At 35.7% G+C, this 24918-nt stretch overlaps 1 protein-coding gene across 5 annotated transcripts in view; it reads right to left on the bottom strand.

Annotated features, from left to right (window-relative positions):
• The window catches only part of Khdrbs2 (KH RNA binding domain containing, signal transduction associated 2), a 505791-nt gene that overhangs the window by 331955 nt on the left and 148918 nt on the right, over nt 1-24918 (bottom strand). For all 5 annotated transcript variants that reach the window (XR_004117844.1, XR_004117845.1, XR_004117846.1 and 2 more), the window contains one exon: nt 13197-13313. Coding sequence is in view for 2 of the 5 variants with exons in the window: in XM_031367080.1 (XP_031222940.1) it covers nt 13197-13313 (117 nt within the window). In the remaining 3 variants the exon portion in view is untranslated. The remainder of the gene's footprint in view (nt 1-13196; nt 13314-24918) is intronic.

The following is a 24918-nucleotide window of genomic DNA, read 5'->3' as shown; positions in this document are numbered from 1 at the left end:
TAATTTTTAATTCCCATCCAAAAAGTCATAGAAGACAAACATTCTCTATATTCGTCATCTGAGCATTCATAAATAACCAAGTGGCTCATAAACACTTGGTCCAGGAAACTCAGCACAAAGTGGAAGATCAAATGCTGCCAATATGAAACAAAAGGACATTCATTATATTAACAGACTTGTGGGGTTTTATTTTAAACCCTTCATGTCCACATGAAATGTAAACTTTATGGATAATATCAACATGGGTAAAATTCTATTAATATTATATGGTTACACTATATTTTCTGTATGTAAGTGAATATTCATGTGCAAATATAGTAAACTTATGAAGAAATTAGTTTGAGTGAGAGGGAAGGGATATTCTCATCTGAAGCAAGTCTCATAACTTCCCCTAGTAACAAAAACTAAAATTAGAATGCCAACAAAGGTTACACAGCAGATTGGAAGAAAACAGCTCAATTTCCAAGTAGAACAGAAGAGAAATAAAGAACATTGTTGGGACAGCCGCACATGATCATCCCACCACTAAGCTGTCAGAGTTGAGATATAAGAAACCCAATTCAGCTTAAGATGCAAGAGAGGATATGAAAATTTCCACTATCCTTCCTCTGCCTCCCTAGTAAGAAGACAGGGGCCTTGCTGCATCTGCTCACTCTGACAGACAGAGTTCTTTGGAAAATATTCCATAGAACAATGTAACTTTCCATACTACTAACTCAACAATGTAATTCTTTAGAAAAGGTTGCAATTTCTTCTTCATTATAGAATTTTAAAATGCTACCTCAAATTACAGGAAAATATCAGGCAAGTCAGGAATCAGTTTACTATTCTATTTCAATTAATGGAAATGGCTTCATTTATCTAACAAATCTAGTCTTTCTGACAAGGGAGTCAAAACCATGATTGTATCCTAGGCTGTGGGGTTCCTTACTCAGGGAATTGTTGAGAATGTATTCTCTCAAACTTTTGTTTAAACATAATTACTCACAGATAAAATATGAACTGATGACTTTTATAGAAACAATACATACTAGAAAAGTATGCCCTAATCAGATTTCGAATATATAACCAATACCTCAGGAGAGCTTTCTACATTATCAGAAATTATACTCATGAAAAATTAATATGAACATGAGATGTATGTCCTCATGCCCTAACTTTGGAGGAGTAATTCTTAAATTCTCTACTGTGAAAATGTATTCTCACACTAGAATTCCATAAATCTGGGCGGCTGTCTTATTTACAGTAGCCTAGCAAAGGAGGGTTTCCTGCAGAGCCTAGCTGCTGACAGAACTTGGGGGAACAGGAAATGCATATCTAGCTTTTTTGCAAGTGAAGGAGCAGGTGCAGATGGTGCCAAGCTCCAGTTACAGATTCCTGTCTCCAGCAGCCCAAGAACTAAGTGTCCAGCTCTCCTTTTCCAAGGTACGCAATGTGATTAATAGGAGAAAGGATGTACTGTGGTATTCTCAGAAATAAATCACATCTAAACATTAAGTTCATAGCAACCAGATCATGAAAGGGAATAATAGTCTATTTGATTTCCAGTTTTCCAGGAACTTGAAACTTTTTCTTTAAATAACTTAGATACAAACTACATTTAAATTTCATTTAAATGAAATCACGTTAATTTTTAATTATCTGTGTTAGATTTCATAGTTCACAAAATTTTAAGAGAAAACAACGCAGCTTATTTCTCCTATGATTTTGATACTTTGATATTAATCTCATAGATAAAATAAGCTAATATTACAAAACAAGTCTCAATGTTTTGGGAGCCCCTGCAATTAAACATTTCCTCAGTTATGCAGTTGTCTCAGGCAGTTATATAGAACACCCATACATACAGATTGAATTCCATCTTCATGTTGTCTGAATTTAAGATTGAAAACAGAATGTACCATACGTATGATTATGTACTGGCAGAGTCGTTAATTGCAAACTAAACACCAGCACTAGTCTTGTGAACCAAGAGCTGGTTGACCAATTTTAATTTTCATGACCCAGGGTATGGTTAAACTACAAGCAGTTCCCAGTGAGAGGCAGATATGTCTTACCCACACTAGGAAATCTTCCTTAATGTAAGTAATAACAGTTACAAGAAAAAGTTTCCCTGAATTTTATTTTAGATTATTATTACATATAATTATCATAAAAACTGGATAAAACCATGGAACTATTACCTAATCTCAGGGAGTATATATCTGCTTAGTGTACAGCCAGCCACATGGTTTGGCATTATTACTCTCCCTCACTGGTTGGCGTGACTATAGACTTTGATGAACCTGACTGAAGTAATCATGATATTGGCAATGTCATCAAAGAAAGGATCATCTCTCAGTCATTTGAGAAGTAAGGATTTTGAGTATCAGTTATTATTATTTATTATTATTATTATTATTATTATTATTATTATTATTATTGTTAAAATCAGTATTTGAAACTGGAAAGCACCTTTATGTTTTCTGTATATATGTGAAGGTCATGTTTTTATAGTATAAGAAACACAGCCTTAATGGTTTGTGTCTATATGTGAGGGACATGCTTTTATACTGTAGGAATTGAAGCCTTTATGTTTTGTGTGTACATGAGGTACATGCTTTTAGAGTATTCAAGAGGTAACCTTTACATTTTGTGTGTATATGTGAAATACATGTGTTTATAATATAAAAATGTAACATTTATGTTTTATTTGAATATGTGAGACAGATGTTTATAGTATAGGAAGCACAACCTTTATGTTCTATATGTATTGGTGTATGTATTTATAGTATAGGAACGTTAACTTTCCTTTGTTAAGTTCCTTGTTTTGCATCGTTCCCACAGAGGACATTACAATGTCTGCTTCTCATGCAAGCTTAGCATTTTGTTTCAAATTTAAAAACACTGCTTTTAAATTTCTTTAGTTTCTGAGGTTCAATTTAGTGACAGCCTGTTTTTTTTTTTTTTTTTGTTAAACTTTCTATACAATAAAATTGAACTACTCTCCCAGCATTCTGCCTGTTGCTTCACCCGGATAAGGGATCTAATATTAATCTCTAAGGAAATAATTGTTGATGCAAAAAAAAATGAATCTTCATTATAGTTTTATAAAGTTTGTACAAGGTAGGGCACAAAAAGTGAATGGTGTTTTTAAAGTACATAATTTTATAAGGAACCCTAATGAGAAAATAAAACTATGTATCTTCTATTGGCATTTGGGGTGCTTATCCTTGCAACTAGCTGAAAGGCCACATTGGACAGTGCCATTTACATGGAGGACCCTGTGAACAGAAGTCCTGCCAGTGCACAAAACACAGTCAGGCTGAAAAAGGCAAGTGCAGATCCCCAGTGTTTGCAGCAAAATGCATAAGTATCCACATATGTGTCCTCTACCTCACTTTCTTTGGCCTTTCTGACTTCCTTCCTTTGAAGCTAGACCCAGAGAAAATTATTATCCAGGAGCTTAGTGATATTGCCCATTCATTCAATTAAGAACCTGGTTATTGCTCTGCCATTGCCTGGGCTCTGGGCGGCATCCTTAAGTACAGTAAGTAAATGAATGGAGTTCTATAATTTCTTAGCCACGATTACAGGGTACCCAGACATTGTCCAATTCTTCATGATAACTATACTCAGCTAAGGTGTCTAATTTTCAAATATTTATGGCTGATGGAATTAGTACTAGTCAACTAGTGAATGACTTGTGAAGAATAAAAATAATAAGATGGTATCAGAATAGTGAGTCAAATACATGGCACTGCAGCCAAAGAAATACAGAGGATGAATCCTGGCAGAGGAACTCTTACGCTGAGCAGAGGAGTTTGCTCTTGGGTTTTTCTGCACTGAACTTATTATCTTCTTAATCGAACCTCTACATGTCTCACATTGGCTCAGACCAGTTTTCCAAATTTCTCTTCAAAGAGCTCGGTTTATTTTAGGGTCAAGTTTCGCCTCTGAAAGAGAAAAGCACTTGATGGTATCCTCCTGAAAGCCTACAAAATAACAATGAACTTTCAATCCCAAGATATACTAAGGGATTGCTTACTAGAAACTTGAAAGGGGGAGGTCAGGAAGGGTAGGAAGGGAGGGAGGATAGCATTTATCCAAGGGTAAGGCTGAGCGCTCACATCAGGCAGTGCAGTTTGGGGACTGCAGTCCACAGGATGTTCTATTAAGAGCTGGAAGAGGATATCATGCAGTGTGCTTAACGAAGGCAACACAGAGAGAGCAGCATCAGTGAAAATTAACATGTATGCTTAAAATGTCACCCTGTGCCTGCCACATCAATATGTACAAGTATTCCAGTTTTGAAACAAATTAAATTAAGAAGATAGGACGGTTTAACTACCTCAGTTTTACAACTGATGATTACACAAAGATATTGAGATATTAAATATTACATTACAGAAACATAAATTACAATAGCAACTAATTTAAACTTTTTAAAATATACACTAATATTAAACAATGTGTAGGTATGTATTTTTGTCTGTATGTGCATATGTGTGAGTTCCAGAGGACAAACTCAACGGGTGTTCCTCAAGCATCTTTCCCTTGGTCTTTGGGACAACATTTCTCAGTGGCTTGCAGTTTGCCAAGTTAGTGTATGCTAGCTGGGCAGTGAGCCCCAGGACCTACCTCTCCCAAGCTTGAGCGTTAAGGGTGGGTGTTAAAAGTACTGTTGTTTATTTTCATGGGTTCAGAGAATCAAACTGGGACCCTTCATGCTTTCATGGTAGCAACTTACTGACTGACTTATCTCACCAGCCCCATTATTGAAATTTGTGCATAACTCTCCCTATTTAGTTCAATATTAATATCATGTTTGGAATCAAAAGAGACATTCTATTTAACTAAAAACATTGTGGCTATTTGAGACATTTTTCTTTTGATAACACAATTCACAAGGAATAATGTCTTCATTTGTGTATACTGCTTTATCATATTTTGGTTCAAGCAAAATCACAGCTGCATGTAACATAATCAAGAAATTCATGCAACTTGGTAAAAGTATGTAACATAGAACTTGAGAAGCTACATATGTTCTAGGTTTGTTCATTAAGCTACTGGGGGGTACTTTTGCTAATAATAAAGGTTGGTACTAAACAGACTATATCATAGATCATGTACTGAAAGAAAGAGCAGTAAAGACATATGTATCTTAATAGTTTAATATCAACTTAACACGATCTATTTATCTCAGTTCTATAACTTCTGGTTACACATATATGTTGGGTTATCACATATTACACTGCAGAATCATGTAATTAAAATAGCAATTAATTTAAAAATCAACTTAAAGATACACTAACATTAATTAACTTTTATATGTGTATGTGCTTTCTCCAGAAGAAATACCAAAGAAGTTCAACCTTTTCCAAAAGTGCCCATAATGTTTTGTGAGGGCCAAAGTTGACCTGTAAGTCTCAGTTGTCTGAGGACAGATAATTTCCTACAGTGATGGAGGATGTGATTTGTGGGAAATAACAAATAACATATTTTTGCTCTCCAAAACCAATTTCTTTGACTCATTTATACCAGATGTACTTGATCACATGTAGGTGGCATGTCCATGGGTTGGAAATAAGACAGTATGTAAACTTTCCCAGGATTGGATGTATGTAGAAAGTATGGTTAAAAATCCTCCGGATACATACATGCCATTGATTAGATCTATTGAGTAATATGGTGACCTTATGGGCTTACTTTTTACAGCCTCTGCAAAACGTAACTTGTTGCCATTTTCTGGGACCCCCAAATGGTTTTGTCCAGAACCCATTTTCTGAGCCAGTATTTAGTTAAATCTTCCTTCAAATTGGCTCAAATAATGTGCAATTGGTCTTTCGAGAGGTTCAGGTTTAACAGTAATTTTCAAGATGTTCCATGGTACAATTGGTCCTATTGTAGGTTAATTTGCCTTTTTGTTTTGTTTGGTTTGGTTTTAGTAAAACAAAGCACACAATTAATAAACAAAAAAGCTTTCATCAGTGGCAAAAAGAACCATGCTATTATTGTTCTGCTTTATGAACTGCTGAATTTCTCTTTTTATGGTTATATTTCCAGATAGTTTCTTAAATAAAAAAAAATACTGCATTGAGAAAGAGAATTTTGATTGTGGGATTCTTTTATTTCTCTCTTACCAGGACATATGAGTAGAGTCCATACAGTAAGTGGCAAGTGGTTTACTGACAGATATTAAATCCTGAAAAATGTTCTAGAGACTCTTTGTGGTGTAGTGATATTCTTCAAACAGAAATGTTCCTTCTTTGGATGAGGAGAAAAGATCTTAAGTCTCATGAGATAAAATTTCTAAGTCTCAGAAAACTGAAACTTACAAGTCTCCCATGATTCCCCCTTGGGGTTATGCTAGCAGTAAACATTGTTTTGGGCAAGGAGACTTGGACTGGCCAAGGTCACCTGGGGGTCAGGCAGGCAGTTCCAAGGATGCTGTTAAGAGAGTTACCTCCCTCCCATGCTGGGATGAGGCTTTCAAGGCATCTGTGCCTTAAGTCAGCAGTGGTCTTGTTCATGGCTCCCAAATCTTCCATGGTTCACTACTTGAAGCTTACGTGGAATCCTTTCTTGAATTTGTCTTGGGTATCATTTCTGAAGTGAGTAAATATTTGCTTAATTATATTTAAATAATTCTTTGCTTAATATTTGTTAATAATAAATAAACAGAATTGTTTCAGCTGTTGATAAAATCAGAATAGAGGAATTTAGTAATTAAGGTAAAATGTTTTTGACTCACAGAAGTGCTACCTCATATTCTGTAAGAAGATTATAAAGAAATTTAACCTGAATAGATTTATGTATTTTTTCTTTTTCATTTTAAGGTCATGGTACACTACAGCAAATGACAAATTGCTCATACATAAAATGAAAAGACAGTAATATAAAAATAATATTTCTCAAATATGATGATATATTTTAGCTTCAACTAAAACCTAATCCCTGTAATTACTTGATCACTAGAGTCTAAATATATCATATTTTGAAATAATATATTGGTTCAACATTGAAAGACATATTTCATTTTGTCCTCATAATATATGTGCTCATCCTTCAGTGCCCTGAACTATTCATTATGTTCTATTGCTCAGATGAGACCTGCCACGCTGTCATTTTAACCCTTTAGAGTTGAGATAAGCAAGATAGAAGAGTATAGTGGAGAAAAAGAATAAAAAAAAAAAATCTGTCATTTATAATATTCACTGCCTTTCACAAAGCCTAGTGATATGTAATCCAATAAAGATGAATATTCTACATCTCTGCTGGAAGTGGTGATGAACAAGGAAAGCTTTTCTAGAGAAGGAAAGTTAAGAAGGAAACACTGTTGAGATTCTGCCCACTTTTTCTGGCCACACCTAAGGTGGAAACTGTTGTGCCTGAGTTCTTGAGCCTGTAGGGCTACATTTTGTTATTTATATTAAAGGACTCAAACATGTGTCTATGTAGTCAACCACACATGATTGAGAATCAATGAGTATGGCTTTGCTCCTTCAGGATCTGAGAAACTAGGAACACCTTTGATGTCAAGCAGAGCCCAGAATGCTGGGGTTTATAGCAGCAATGCCCAGCAGGCAACAACTTCTCTTTGAAGGATTTTAGTTGATTTTATTGTTGATGAAAATCAATTTTGCCATGGAATCAGAAAGGATTTACTAAAGTAGCCATTTCTGAACACAGAAGATCTATTATGGAACAGAAAACTTTCATGTTATTAGCACATCAAAGAATTAAAGTTTGCCTTGAGAATTATTATATTTTCATATAAGACTCATCCCAAAGCCCTTTCCTTTCAACCTATGCCATAGCAAGTTGCAAGACTATATTTCAAAACTTGTATCAACCTTCTTATTAGATAAGGCAAAATGACTTTCATTACAATGTCATTTGTTTGCAAAGGCCATTTGTAAATTCCATTTAAGGACAACAGATAAGTACATTTTAATGTACACTTGATTCTGCAGTCTTCTCTTGGTATGTTTAGCTGCCATGCTTTTCTCTAACCTCTCTGATAAGGTTTCATAGGAACAGTATACTTGTTACTCACACTGTCTAAAGATGAGCTTGTACAATCACTGCCCTCAGTTCCCCCTCAATGACTTCAATATCTGCTCCACTAAAAATAGCAGCCTTCCATCTGGCACTGCAGTAAGTTACCCCAAAGACTGTGTACAAGCAACTGCCAGTCAAGCCTGCAGCTCTGTGGCTGCTCAAGATTGCCCAGCCATATGGTTTAATGAAAGAATTTGACTTTCAAGAAATTTCTAACTGTCAGCTACTTCTTTTGAGGCGTTTTGATAAAAAGCTAACATACTGGGTTTTTTTTTTTGTTTGCTTGCTTGTTTTCTGAATTTCTCCAAAAATACAGTATCCTAGCAGTTTATAATGTGCTATTTGTTGGAACACAGTCAAAGGAATGTCCCATGGTAAACAATGTATTGGAAAACAGAAGAGAGCACCTTTTACCTCAGGGGCATTTTGTTCTCTGGATTATTCTTGGACTTGTTTTCATGCCTTCTAAGACAAATATTTACATTCAATTTCTAAAAGATGTTGTTTCCTGTTGAATGTCAGAACATAGCTATAGGACTCAAACTGTTCAGGGTACCCAGAATCTGGATATGATTTCTGCCTTACTTGTGGGTTTTCCTAGATATAATCCACAGTTCATTCAAGGCAGTGTGTTTAAATTGGTCTGTCCTGAGAAAGTTCTTGGGGAAGGACTGCCCTGTCAATATTTGTATGTACTGCCATGTATGTTTATATGTTTTTATGAACTCAAAAAGCCCTGCTTATATCATTGCTTGCTTTGTTACATTACTGTACAAAAGTACACTGAAACTGAAATAAGGTAGTCTATAGCATTAGACTGTGTAGTCTGCCCCAATTTTTCAGATCCTCAGATTCCAAGTCAAGCAGATAAATTTGCACAAGTTGGTGAAAGTCAATGATTGTTTGTTCTGGCATGCCTTGTGGATTGTTTAACATATATTATATTTCAGAGATTCTGTGATCTGACCATGAGAAACAAACCATTATTGGCAAGCAGGTTCAGGTTATTGTTACCCTGGATCTTCACCTTTTAATTTTGCCTTTTTATTTTCTTTTATTCATTTATTTATTTATATATTTATTTATTTGCTTAAAGGGTATTGGTTAACTTTAACTAAGTTAAAAAAATTAGCATTTTCCCTAACATTATGACAACAAAATAATATGAAAATATTCAATTTGAAAAGCCTTCTGACATACTTCTAGAATTCTTTGATATATTACACAATTAACTTTCAAGTGATAAACCTTAGAACTTACTGTTTTAAACAAAAGGGTTAAAGGTCCTGCATAGTCTCTGTAGACAAATCTACATCAATATGTTTTTCTATGCAAACAATCAACCTTGTCTTAATTGCTTTTAAAGACAAGATTCAATGGGTCAGGCAGTATAATTCAATTACAGGTTTTGTATAAACAGGAAAAGTGCTTAATATATTATAAAACATAATATTAAATTTACCTTTGAGAACATATTTAGAATAGAATAAATATTTTTTGACTTATTCACTTCTTCCTTGATTTTGATAATTAATCAAATATCTCATTTTATCATGAGATGACATTCAAGTTTAAGACATACATTATGCATTTTATCGGTAGCATATCTAATGTAGAAATACAGTCTGTATGGTAATTTCTGAACAAAAGTCAAGTAGGTAGCATATTTGAATAATATAACGTGGAATCATTTTATGGGGCAATCATGAGAGAGATACTGAGCAGAACAAATAGCTCTCTATCTGTGAGTATATAAGGGATATACCCTATTATTCTTCAGTTTTTCCTTAATTAAAAAAAATGTATATTGGTTAGTTTTTTGCCAACTTTATACAAGTTAATGTCATGGAAGTAGAGGGAACTTCCTCAGACTGGTCTGGAAAACATCTTCTTGTTTAGTGATTGATGTGAGGTGGGATAGTCCAGCTCACTATGGGTGGTACTACTAATCCTGGGTAAGAGTGGGGGATTCATAGTTCCTATAGAAAGAAAGCAAGAGCTGAGCAAGCTACCTGGAGGAAACAAATAAACTGCATTTCTTCATGCTTTCTGCTTCAGTTCCTACTTCCAGTTTCCTGTGCTGAGTTCTATTAGGAAGAAGGCTGAGCAAGCCAGAGGGGACAAACTGGTAGGCAGCACTCTTGTACAGTGTCTGCATCAGTTCCTGCCTCCAGATTTCTGCCCAGACTGAGTCCCTCTTCTGACTTCCTTTAATGATGAAAATGAGTTGGAAGCATTAGCAAGCTAAACCATTCACTTGCCCAAGTTGCTTTTGGTCATGGTGTGTATGTGACATGCTATCAGAATCATGGAAAACAATCTAAAACTATGGGGAAAATGTCATTCTCCTTAATGACCATGTCATCAAACTAGCATGGATTTTGGTTCATATATAAAGAAGAGAAACTAAGCAAAGACTCAAAGGGAAATTGACCACAGTTTGGTTAATCGTTGTTTATCCATTTACATGCATGCACAAATGTTCCCCCTCAACACACACACACACACACACACACACACACACACACACACACATTCCTATTAGACTTCTAATATAAGCATTTTAGATTGGTGAATAACAAATCTCTAAACTCCATGACAAAGCCAAATAGCCAGCCAGCATTCAACAATAAAGCTTCACTTCAAAAGCATGTAGATCACATGTATATGATGAATGTAAAAACAAAGGAAAGGCCTTGGAAGTCATCTAGTGAGGAACAGAGCCTATCTGCAGAGACTGGGGAGTGGAACTGAAAGGAATACATGAGAGCCAAGTGCAAAGAAGTAGGCAGTAAGCTTTATCACAATTATGGGCTGATGATCTGATTGTATCTAACATAACTAAGTCACTACACTGTGATGCTTGTTGCTATGGTTACTAGAAGGTTAAAGGTAAAGGCACAGGCTCTTCCTAGAACCACTGTGCTCTGCATCCTTTCAATTCTGCACATTTCATGGTTGGGTCTCTGATACCTAGCAATTATCTTGATCCTTGTGTCAAATCATTGCTTCCACTCCTACTAATTTCTTCTCTTTTCCTGTTTTCTAAATTCTAATAATTATCAAAGAATCACAGATCAAAATGCATTCACTTACACATTGTCTGCCTCTTCATCAGAATATAATTTCTAAGAGGAAAAACTATTTATAAACTGGTCATAGTACATTGAATGAATACTATTAAAATTACTACAAGTACTCAAGGTTATTAAATGACTGACTATTTGACTAAATTAGATGGGTTTTACTTATATATTTTAGAATATAAAACCATATGAAATCAGGTCATGTTACTAAGAGGCAAAGTAGCAACAGAGTCATCAATAACTTATTGAAAATTTATTTTAGTCAAATGTGTACTAAAAAAGACCCTTTAATTTTATGTGTGTGATTGCATTTCAGTAGTTTGTCGATTAGTCTTGAAAGCCATGGCCTAATGTGAGAAAAATCTTTTGTGTAGTATGACACAACATTATTATTAATCATTTCATTTTTTATCATATTTTTATATTTAATTTTCTAGCACAAACCAAAAACATTCCAAGCAGAACCAACTATGTTTGGAGGGTCACAAAAATTAATTAGAAACATAATTTTAAATAATAAGGAACTTTGGTAAAATTAAACTCAATAGCAATTTAATGAAAGCAAATATATTTCCTATTTGATTTTCACAGAATTTTGTTGGCAATATGTTTATAGGGAAGGGCATCCAATTTGGTGCTTTATTAACAGAACGATGTCCAAATATGTAGAGATGAAAAATTTGCACTTATCCATTTTAAAAGGCAGAAAGAGATGGCATGGAGGTCCCTAAAGCACATTGATAATCAGGCCATTTCCTTCCTGGGAGAGTGAAGACTTCAATGAAATATACAGATAAATTAGTCAGCTATGTCTTAAGTATAACAAGGATATTAAGATACTGTAGAGTTCACTAAACGTTCCAAGAGATATAATGCCTAATCTAATCTTTAATCCTGGGAAAAGCACACAGTTTATAAGAATATGACACAGTTAGAGAAAATAACAAATTCAGATATAATGTTTTATATTAGATAATTAAATATTCAATATCAAAGAATATTTGAAAATATAACTAAAATGTATAAATTTCATCTTGTTTAGGAAGAAAATATAAACTGGATTGCATGTAATAGCTGGCAAGGAATTATCTTATAGCAACAAGCTCTTAAATGATTGCATTGTTTCTTCTAAATGGGACCAGAGTAACTAGAATGGAGGTGCTTGGCAACAACTTATTCATTTCTGAAACTACTATTACAATATTTATGAAATTATTGACCAGATTAGTGACATTTTTCATTTTAAATTCATTCATTCATTTAAGATCTCTCCTTAATCGTTTAAAGCTAAAAGCCATACATGATTTTCTAAGCACTCTCATAGTCAAAGTTTGACACTTGAGCTTTTCATTCCCCACAATAGTGTAATATATGAAAGGATAAAAATAGAGTTTAGTCAAATGGTGCAGCTGCACACATTCCACTCCTTCCTAAATTATTTTTCGGGATTCCTCATAAATACGTCTCCACCAACCCTTAATTCTAATTGACAAATTGCTACCACTTTAGAAAATGGGCAGCTAAGTGGTTCATATGTGAGATAAATTATTACAAATATTAAACTTTATGTTCCTTAGCATGTTGTTGCCTTCGGGTCCGATGACTCGTGTAATAATACCACTGAAACCCTTTAAGGCATAACAAGGATTCTCCCATTTTCTGATAAGTATATGGCGTAACCTGGGCAAATGGGATCCAAGTGAAATAGCAAAGAGAATATAATGAGCGAATGGATCTCATTGTGTGTTAGAAGAAGGAAAAGTGTCCATCTTGAGAATTTAAAAACCGAAGCACCAAAATGGAGATCCATCCCACCGAGGATTTAAAAAGTGTAGCAATATGACAGCAACCCACAAAGATAACTACAAAAGGCAACACAGGGAGTATGTCCTGAGAAGGAGGCAGGAAGATGGTGGAAGAAAAGAGTGACATCAGATTGGGCAGCAGTATATTATTGGAAAGCAAGCCTCATAGAAAACAGGGAAAGCCATTCCTGCATATTGTAAAAAGAGCTCCCAGCATCGCTGGAGCCTGCTCAACATGAGAAGCAACTTCAAAGCTTGGTACCTTTGCCTTATCTCGCATCGATCCTTTGCCCAGGATAGACATTTTAGCACCTGTTTCTTCTTGTAGCCTCTTCAAGGAATTTCCTCTTGGTCCAAGCAATTTCCCCACAAAATTGAACTGAAAAAAAAATTCTGAATTAAGAAAGAGTAAAGTATACTTTGCATCAAGTATAACTAATGATTATAAGTTTTTAAACTTTATCATTAAGAAATTATGAGGTGTACCCAAATACATATGTACACATTTGCACATGTGCAACACACACACACACACACACACACACACACGCAAAACACTGAAAATTACTTCAGATTTCCAATTCAGAAAGCTCTTAAGGGAATACTACTTCCTAAAAGAGAGTCAAGATCAACAGTATATTGAAAATATTATTTACTCAATAATCAAATAAAACACATATCACTTGGCAAAAATAAGGCTCCTCAAGTAATACAAATGTTTCTTCAAAGCAACATACCATAACAAAACATACCAGATGCTAGACTTAATGTTAAAACAACATTAGAAGCAGTTTAGTATGTGTATTCTTCTAAAGTTCATGTCTCTGTCTCTGTCTCCGTCTCCGTCTCCGTCTCCGTCTCCGTCTCCGTCTCCGTCTCCGTCTCCGTCTCCGTCTCCGTCTCCGTCTCCCTCTCCCTCTCCCTCTCCCTCTCCCTCTCCCTCTCCCTCTCTCTCTCTCCCTCTGTGTGTGTGTGTGGGGGGGCCATATGTGTGTCTCTGCTATTTACTCAGGAAAACATAGAACCCATAAAAGAGCGCCAAGTCAGTTGAAGCAGGAGTTACAGGTACTGATGAGCCCCCTGAAATGGGTGCTGAGAACCAAACGAGTCCTCTGGAAAAGCAAAGCAAAGTAGCACTGTGATAGCTCTCCATCCCTGAAATATATGTTTTATATTTTACTTAATGTCAAAGATATAGGTTGCAGAATAACATAAAGTTAGAAACGTAAGAAAGACAAGGATTTTAAATATATAGACAGTCAATGGTGTCAGTAATAAGTCTTAGCATATTGCCAATACATAATTTGAAAATACATCTTTTGAAGGAGATAATATTTATAATGGAGTAAATATATTTTAGAAATAAATATAGTTATATAAATTCAAAGCCATTGGATAATACATAAAATATACTACTAGAAATATTTATTAACTAGATAATTGATTATGTACTTAATAGATAGCATTAGATGAGTTGAAAGATAATTGAAGTTAATCAAATTAATGGAAATGGAAATATATATATATTTCTAAATTAATTCCAACTCTAGGTATAATGAAATTCTAATTAAAACAAGGCTTTAGGTTAATTTATGAACTAGGTCTAACATTTTTTTTTGAAAAAGTGAAAGTTCATACCAGACAAACCCTAAAAGCAAACTAGTACTCAGCCATTCTTACTGCACAGCTTTATCTGTTTCACCACTGGGGCTCAAATACAAGTTCTTTCTTCTTTGCCTCCCCATACAGTTTGCTTAGAGAACCTGGAAAACCTTGGATCAGATCTGGAAGAAATAACTAAAGCTGTCTCTTGGTGTGGTTAAATCTGACTACCTTAGATGATTATCTTACGGGACCTGTTCTTCTAACTAGGTAAAAGTACCAACCACATACAGAAACCATGGTTTTCAATTAGGGCGAAGTATTTTAAGAAGCTGTTTTCCAAAGGTCTTAAATCCAAGCCAACCTGGAGATCTCATAAGGTGCCAGACTTGAGTGGAGTAAGATGGCACCAAGCACCATCTTATGCCTTGCAGCTGAGGAGGTTAAAACGTTTAGAAGTGAAACTGTACACATCTAAGCTGTGTTAGGCATGGAGACCGAGTGGTCCCTGATGGAGTGCTGGCTCACTTTGCCATGTGCATGTGCCCATGAAGAGAAAGTAACAATGTCTATTTCCATCTTGCTGAATGACAACATAGGTATGGGGATGCCACACCACCACCTTGCCATACACTACTTTTACTCAGTAAATATATTTCTATAAAATCAAAGATGGAACATGAAACAATTATTTATCATATTCAGTTTTGGAAATGGCTGGGCAGTGATGGCACACACCTTTAATCCCAGTACTTGGGAGGCTGAGGCAGGCGGATTTCTGAGTTACAGACCAGTCTGGTCTACACAGCGAGTTCCAGGACAGCCAGGGCTACACAGAAAAATCCTGTCTAGAATCCCCCCACCAAAAAAATGGAAATGTAGAATAAAATGTAGCTTCACTAAACCTTCCAAGAGATATAATGACTAATCTAATCTTTAATCCTGCAAGCATCTGCAAGCTTTCTCTTGGTGTGGTTAAGTCTGACTACTTTAGATGATTATCTTAAGGGATCTGTTCTTCTAACCGGGTAAAAGTACCAACCACATACAGAAACCATGGTTTTCAAATTAAGGCAAAATATTTTAAGAAGCTGTTTCCCAAAGGTCTTAAATCCAAGCCAGCCTGGAGATCTCATAAGGTGCCAGGCTTGAGTGGAGTAAGATGGCGCCAAGCACCATCTTGTGCCTTGGAGCTGAGGAGGTTTAATGCCTATGAACTTATCATGTTGAGAGGAAATGGGTCTCATACATAACGTACTATATAATTACACAAAAGTGGTAAATGTTATGAAAAAATTAAAGATTGAGGCCAGGGAGATCCCAGAAAGAAATGTTGTGACTAGGGGGAAGTGATGAGATGTGTTCTTCTTGCCTTCTTTTGTTTTCTTAGTGGGCATGAAAAAGGGAACAATATAAGATAAACAATTTTTTAAGCTGTCATTATTTATTGGATGTTTTTTCTTTTTACATTTTAAATGTTTTCCCCTTTCCAGGTCTCCCCTACAGAAATCCCCTATCCCATGCCCCCTGCCCCTGCCACCCACCCACTCCCATCTTCCCACCCTGGCATTCCCCTACACTAAGACATCTAACATCCTTAGACCTAAGGACCTCTCCTCCCACTGATGTCCAACAAATATTTGGTTAGCCACATATGCGGTTAGGGCCATGGGTCCCTCCATGTGCATTCTTTGGTTGGTGGTCCAGTCCCTGGGACCTTGGGGAGGAGGTCTGGCCTGTTGACATTGTTGCTCCCTCCGTGGGGCTGCAAACCCCCTCAGCTCCTTCAGCCCCTCTCCAATTCCTCCATTAGGGACTCAACACTCAGTTCAATGGTTGGCTGCAAGCATCTGCCTCTGTATTTGTCAGGCTCTGGCAGAGCCTCTCAGGAGACAGGCATATCAGGCTTCCATCAGCAAGCACTTATAGCAAATTCTAAGTGGGAAAACTTTGGATGCTATCTTCGAGAATTTGAATTGCTAAGAAATGTTAGAGCTCAATAGAAATCCTTTAATGTAAGTTAATGAGCAGTAAGACATTTGGGAACAGAAGACTGGCCAGCTCACAAAAGACAGCACAAGAAGAGAGTTGGCAAAAACTGAAACAAAGGAGATATGAAGGCCTCAGCCATAAGGTATGGAGAATTACAAGCTTGGAATGATCTGGTAACTCTAGGCTGTAACAAATTATACATCTGTGTTCAACAATATAAAACATAACTATATTCATAGCAGACACAAAAAGGTAATTCATGACTGGCAAAATAATTGGATATGGAAACAAGAAGTTGAGGACATTTTGAAATATTTGGAAAGTTGGTGGCATTGCAAACAGAGAAATCTAGGAGTCCTAGCAGCTAAGCACATTGAAAGATGGAAGTTGATGATATATGTTTAGAACTATATGCCCAGTTCCTAGGTAGAGGGATGACTTAAAATACATAACACAAACAGAAAGACATACGCAAGATCAGATCAGACCAGATGCATGTAGGCAGGAACATATAGAAGTTTTCACACATGGATGTGGAGGCATGGGTAGGAATTTGGTATCTTCTTCAGCTATCTTTGACTGTTAGTTTGAGACAAGGTCTCTCATTGAATCTGGAGCTAACCGAATTGGTTTGGTTAGCTATCCAGCAAACCCCATGTACCTTTCTGTCTGCCTCCATGAACCATGAATATGGAAACACATACCTAGTGTTGACTGTGCGAGGGCAATCAACTCAGTTTCTCATGCTTGCATACGAAACAATACTGAAGTTACTTTCAAACACCTAATAAATGTCAACAGACAAGGGAGCTACATCTGAGAATTTTTCATTGTTGTTACAATTGTCATAGTTAGCACTTATCCCTCTGCTTGTCCTACATAATTTCAGATATTTTCCTCCGTTTTGAGTTGGTTTTAAGAAACTATTCCTTTTCTACAATCTAAGATACCTAATTTTTGAGCATACAGGTGCGTGTAGATTGTGTCATAATATTTTAAGGATAATATTGGTAGTGGTGCATTGATGTCAGTTGCTAAATTCAGTCATCCCATCTCCTTTTTACATAGTCTAAATATTTGTCAGTTTTGATCAACTTTGCAAAGAACTGGTTTTGACTTTGATATTTTTCCTAATAATTTATTATTTATTTTTCCATTAAAAAAACAACAGAATAACCTTTTTGGTTGCTTGTGTTTTGCTCTCCAACGTCACACATTAGTAATCTGAAACATTTTTCTATTCTAATCTAGGCATAGAAGGACAGTTCTTGGCTTTTACTGCCTATCTATTTACATTCTGGACCCTATTCTGTTTTACTGCAAGCATGTACATATCAGATCTTCTTGCCTTTCTCTAACAATATCTACATTATTTTTAAACATTATTAGTCATGGACTTATCTAGCACAATCATATCTACATATTCTTGAGAACTAGGTTCTCTATGAGGTGGTTAAGACATGAGGTTTCTGACTACATGAATGAGATCAAATATCTTAAAAATGAGACCTGTGAAACACACATTCATCCTGGAGAACACATAAGGTTAAAACGAGAAGGTGTTATCTATCTAGTAAATGACAAGCCCTCACTAAATAGAGACATCAAGGTGCTGACATCTCAATTTTGAATTCTCACAATGCTAGACCTGTGAAAAATAAATTCAGTGTGGTTTAAAAATAACTATTTTGTTTTAGAGAAGCTTGAATAAAATATGATATACTTGGATATCAATAGCTCTGATTCATTGTTATGCTAATAGTTATAGGAGATAGTCATTATTAAGTGTTAATTTTACATGGGAATGGGAATGCAGACTTCACTAGTACCTGAGGTTTGAGGTAATAAATGCACATGAACAAATCAATACTTCATTTGTTTTCTTTTAATTTTATAGTTAATATACAGAATGATGAGGTTGTAGCATTTGCATGCCAAAAGCAGCCTGAGAGTAGGTTCTAGATTTGGATATATCTGTCAGTCACATTATTCTGAAATTTTGCAGAACAGCCCTGTTGTCCAAGATCAGTTTTAGGTCATGTAATGAAGTGATCTGACATCATTGAGCAAATATCAAGCACTTAAAAACATATGTAACAAAGACATAGATTTTTTTTTCATTCAAAACTGCATTTACAAGACTTCATGAAGACACCAAGGTGATCGGAAGAGAGTAGAGACTCCACAATTTCAAATGAACAAATAATCAATAAAGCTTTAGCAAACAAAAGGTCCTTACAGTTAGGAATTATTTATACAAGTATCAAAATAACAAACATTTTGGGGTTCTAAAAAAGCTTATTTGAAGAAAAGTAATAGTCTGAAGAGGAGGGGCCTTAAGGTCAAAATCTTATCAGTAACCACAGAGGTTTAATGATAGGAAACTATGGCAATTTCCCTGTCAGGAACTACAAGGGAAAACTACTGATCCCTCACCAGGCTTAGAACAGGTTTCAGGAAGAGATTGTATTCAGAGTAGAGTTCCTGGCTACCTACACTCATATGTATATCTGCATTTCTGTCTAGGACACCAGTGCACACAATTCCTGTTCTTTTGAATGAGGCAAATGCCCAGTCTCTGAATCACCATCTTTCTGCTTTTCATCTTGTATAACTCTACTGTAGAACTCCACCATCCCTCAGCCTCAAAAGGCAACTTCCAGATACAGCATCTTCCCAGTAGCTGGGAATTCTCACGATCTGGGCTAAGTCCAGCTGGCATTTGCTTGCTGATGGTCCTTGGAGAACAATATGCAAAGCACCTTGTGTTGTTTAATTGCACTGATAATGAACATAAGCAAAGGTTTCATTTGTTAACTTCAGTCTCATTCTTCCCTAATTAATAATGTTCATATATGTAAACAGGTTATCTATGAACTGGAAGCTATTTATAATCAAAAGGAAACAAGGAGTTGAACTAATGAATGCAGTAAGAGAAGTGTCATGTCATCTGGTGATATGAGAGTGGGACAAACAGAATACATCAGAGCTATGAGGTGACAATAGACATAAGGTCACCTCTGAAGAGAGGGTTAAGAAATAATTGAGATCACCCCACATAGGGATCCATCCCATCTGCAGACACCAAACTCCAGCACTATTGTGGATTCCAAGAAGTGCTTGCTGAAAGGAGCCTAGTATGACTGTTTCCTGACCAATACAGATGCAGATGCTCACAGCCAACCATCCATCACACTGAGCAAGGGAATCCCAGTGGAAGAAAGAGTTAGAAGAAGGACAGGAGCTGAAAGGGATTGCACCCAGTAGGAAGAACATCAACTAACTGCATCCTCCAGAGCTTCCACAGACTAAACCACCAATGAAAGAGTACACATGGAGGAATCCATGGCTCCATATACAAATGTAGCAGAGGATGGCCTTATCTGACATCAGGGAGTGGAGGCCCTTCATCCTGTGGAGGCTTAATGACCTAGCGTAGGGGGATGCTAAAGTGGTGAGGTTGGAGAGGATGAGTGGGTGGGAGAACAACATCATAGAAACAAAGGTGAGGGGAATAGGGGTTATGGTGTGGGGGCTTTGCAGAAGGGGTAACCAGGAGGGGGATATCAGTTGAAATATAAATGAATAAAATGATTAATTAAAAGAAAGAAATAAGAGAGACTGAGATTGCCCTCTTTCTAAACACTTTCTTTAAGAAGACAAAAGTCATCAAGTGCCCATTTGTGTATGCACATGCAACATTACTGCATGGAATTTTTATGTCCAGCAATGATTCAATATATGTGGTTTACATGACACCCTATTTATAAAATAAGTTTTGACTTGAGTATTACTATGTTAACATTTAATGAGTAAAATGGGACAAAATGTGGATTTTACACTTTGGAAAAAAATTTATAATGTGTACCTTAGTACATTATGATTATTATCACATGTGAGTAATGATGAAGTTATGGAAGAAAACTATGTGTATAATTTCTTTTGTTTTACCAATGATCTTAAAAAACTATCAGAAGTACACAGCTTTATTAGGGAATTATATTACTATTAACTATGCAAAGCAGTGTTGTGTTAATTATCACATTTATAATTTATATGATTAGTGTTTTTTTCTCTTATAGATAGATAAAGAATACTCAGTCATTTCCTCCAAAATGCATATGAAATTCCTAAATATTTGAGTTCTAAAAAAAAGCATTTTAATTTTTCTTACACTGTATTTGAAGAATGAAGAGAAAGACTACTTTGTCATTATGCTATAGAAGCCATGACAGGCATTGAAGGAAAAACTTAATTCATGATACAGTGTATAAAATGCAGTCATTATTCTATAGCTAAGATCAAATATTCTTAAGAAATTATTACATAGAAAGTACATTTAAAGTACTTTAGTTTCAACTTCCTTGTTGTTAAAAGGTTTTAAAGTGCTTTAATGCAAAATGGCAAATGACATGCTTTAGAGAAAAATCAATATTTTTTTCTTTGCGTTTGGTACTAAAAGGGAACACTTTTATGTGTCATTGTTAGGAGACTTGCTGTTACAGAGGAAGCCAAGTATATTTTTAAACAATTTCTTCAAAGTTTTAATCATAATCATACTTCACCATAGGCAAACTGCATCCCAAATTGCTGAAGAAGAATGATAATGGAACAAAGCCTTTTAGAATAGCATCCAATCTCTGAATAACTCCTTGAAGTCATGAACAAGCATTAGTTTCCCATGATCCTTTATTGTCTGTCCACTGTGTAGGTCTTGCTTTTCTCAGTTTATAAATTTCATTATGTTTTAGTTAACATGTTGATACTGATACTGCTTCTTTTAAGAAACATACATTTCCTCCAATTAGAAACACTATTATTTTCAGATTAACACATTTACCATTATTTTACAGTACAACTATTGAAAATGGTTGGTTTTATTTAAATTTTTATCACAGAACATGAGGCAGAAATTCTGTGGGAAAATTCCCACAAATCAAGGCTTGCCAATTAGTTTGGAGCCAGGCATCAGCATCTGCAAAACTAAAGAATTTTTCTGCTAGATAAACTTCTAAGACCATTGAGTTCTGTACACAAGTTTCTGAAAAAAAAAAAAAAAGAGTATAACACGTGAGAGTCTTAATGATTTTGGATTTAACTAGTGAAGAGCAAACAAGAGAAAAAGGTAATTTTGCTAACCAAGTGTAAAAGTATAATATTATTTATTTCAAATATCCGTTACTATTTATTTCACTCTATGTACATCCATGTAAGTTCATTTTCTGTTATTGTGATAAAAGTGCATGGTCAAGGCAACTTACGAAATAGGTTATCCAGGCTTACAGCTTCAAAGAGTTAGAGTTCATGATGTCAGAGCAGAGGGAGCAGACATGGCAGCTGAAGTTGTAAGCTGAAAGTTGAACTAACACTAGGAAGCCTAGGAAGCCAACTGGGAATGGAGTCAGATTTGACACCTCAATGTCCACTAATGAAGTATTTCTTCTGGGAAAGCCACACCTCTAAGCCTCCAAACAGCATCACCAACAGAAGACCAAACATTCAAACATCTGTGATAATGAACTACATCTCATTCAAAACACCCCAAAGAACATTGATAAAGCAGAATTACCACCACACAAGGAATTATGGGAAATCCATAATGACCCATAATGTCTATGCAAGGAAGGATGAGGTAAGACAAAGAATCTTGCCAATCATATATATATATATATATATATATATATATATATATATATATATATATAATCCACATATAAGGAAGACATTCATAACTAAATGCTAATAATGTCAAACTTTGAAAGGAAATTGCTAAGAATGTAATTCTATAGTATAGATCCAAATTATTGTCTATGGAACCTGAAAGCAGTAGTGCTGACAGGGTTTCTGAGATGTGAGCACCTTTCACTGTGATCTTTCTTGTGGGAAAATACAAAGAAGAGATAAGGTACTATAAAGTATACAAGATTAGAAAAGGAGATTGTGTTTTAAAGCAAAGTGAATGTTGAAATATAATATGAAAGAACTTGAAATACATACACACACACACACACACACACACACACACACACACACATACACACATACAGTTTTTCAAAACAGGGTTTCTCTATGTAGCCCTGGCTGTCCTGGAACTCACTCTGTAGGCCAGGCTGGCCTTGAACTCAGAAATCTGCCTGCCTCTGCCTCCCAAGTGCTGGGATTAAAGGCGTGTGTCACTACTGCCCAGCTTGAAATGTATTTTAATGGCTATATAAATAGAGATTCTCTGCTGCATGTGGTAAACTGTTGAAGCCATGATTTATAAAATAGCATTCCCCAAAGTATGCTGATATATGTGATTTTTATTAAAGGTACATTATGTACCAATAACCCCATGAAATATTTCATACCCATTATCCTCCTTAGGTCATATGCCAAAGTCACTAAGAGAATATTAATTTGTTATTGACTTGGAGATATCAAAAAACTTACCAGCTGCCACCATGATTCACTTACCATGATAGACAGCATGCACATAAGCCCTTCCATCTTTAAGTTGTTTTTATTGAATTTTTCTTTGACTAGTCATATCAAGAGGAAAAGTAACAATAAAACTATTATTAGTATGAAACTACACAATTAAGTTCAGTCTTTATTTTGCATTATTGCCTTCCTTGCATCTGCCATTAGATTTTTACTGCTAATATTGAGAGGTTTTTATATCATATACAGTTTTGAGGAATGTGCTTGTGTGTGTATGTGTGTGTGTGTGTGTGTGTGTTTATATGTGATTATCTCAGGAATAAAATGTATAGTGACTAATAAAAGCTTATTGTCAAAAAATCAGATACTCCTATTAGTAGTATTTGAAAGTAATTCAAAATATTAACAACTTTATAACAAATTGGAAATACCCCAGTATTCAATTGAAAATTTAGAATGAAGAAAACAATTGTATAACCAGTAACAACTGGTAAGTTATCATTTAAAAATCTACTTTACAGGGATTTTGAGCTAAGATTGGTTTTATCTCTTAAAACACAGCCAAAGGCCAGAGGCCTGGATCACATCCCACACAACCTGATTCCCAGAATAAGAAAAAGATTACTAAAGAATTTTAAAAGAGTTTTAATATCCATGCTCAGATAAGACCAAGAGCCAAAAAGTTATTTTATTTAAAAAACTAAAGACATTATATGTTAAAAACTCAATTTTATTTCATTCCACAGAATATTTTCTATATTTACAAGTACAAAATCTTGTTTCTTCTGACCTAGGTTGAAATATGAGAATATAAAGGATTATGAACAAGAATGTTGAGCTGTGAGGTGGTGGCGCATGCTTTTAATCCCAGTCCTGGGAAGGCAAAGCAGGTGAATCTCTGAGTTCAAGACCAACCTTGTCTACAGAATAAGTTCCAGGGCAGCTATAGCTAGACACACATACACACACACACACACACACAGACACACACACGGAGAGAGGAAGTGGGGAAGAATATAATGAAAATAATGGAGAGAGATATTCATTCTATAAGTTCCATTTCTCTAGAACATTGTGGCAAACATCCACCCCACAAGCATTACCTCAAGCATGCCGGGAAAGCACAGACTTATTTGTGTTTTCTTGACATTGGAGAAATGGAAATGGATGCTGTTTGCCAATAGATATATACTTCTAAGGGAACACCTTTCATCCCATGGAGAACTGTGCAGGGGTGAAGATATGATTCAATTCATGTCATTCAAGAATCTCCTTTGTGACATATTTATTTTCATATGTATAGGTTATATGTGTGTGGATATTTGTGTATATGTTTGCATGTTTATATTTAGAGGTCTGATGCTGATTTTGAGAATCCATCATGATCACTGTCCACTTTCAATCCTGTTTGATCTTTCATGTATATATATATATATATATATATGTATATATATATATATATATATATATGGTGTTTTATATGCATTATTACATGTATGTTTTGAGATGATACACATGTATTTAGGCCAGAAAATAATATCTGGTATCTTCTCTAGATGCTCTCTAGTGTAGCCCGCACAGTCGTCTCGCCAGCAAGAAGACAGGCAGACACTAGGTTCCTTCTGTAGCAACGTTTATTGTCTCCATCCAGAGGGAAAAAAGGGTCGAGCCACTTATATATACCACAGTGCGGCGTGTCTGCCCACAGCGCGGCATGTCTGCCCATGATTGGCTGTTCGTTCACTACCCTACATAACGCCCCGGGATGGGCCGTGACATGGCGTCTTTTTCACTCTACGCACATGCGCAAACAGTTGTTTACTAGGAGTTGACAGCGGAAGTAGGCGCCATCTTGCCATGGCAAATGTCTCTCCAGCTTCACCGCTCCCCACAAATCCTCCTTTTGTTTTAGTTAAAAGGGAAGGCCAAATATAGCAAGTCAGAGAATGCTTTTGCTCTGCCAGGGC

The sequence above is a fragment of the Mastomys coucha genome, unplaced genomic scaffold (assembly GCF_008632895.1).
Source record: "Mastomys coucha isolate ucsf_1 unplaced genomic scaffold, UCSF_Mcou_1 pScaffold14, whole genome shotgun sequence".
NCBI lineage: Eukaryota > Metazoa > Chordata > Mammalia > Rodentia > Muridae > Mastomys > Mastomys coucha.
Note: the sequence above shows the minus strand (reverse complement) of the source record. Positions and strands in the feature narration are given on the sequence as shown.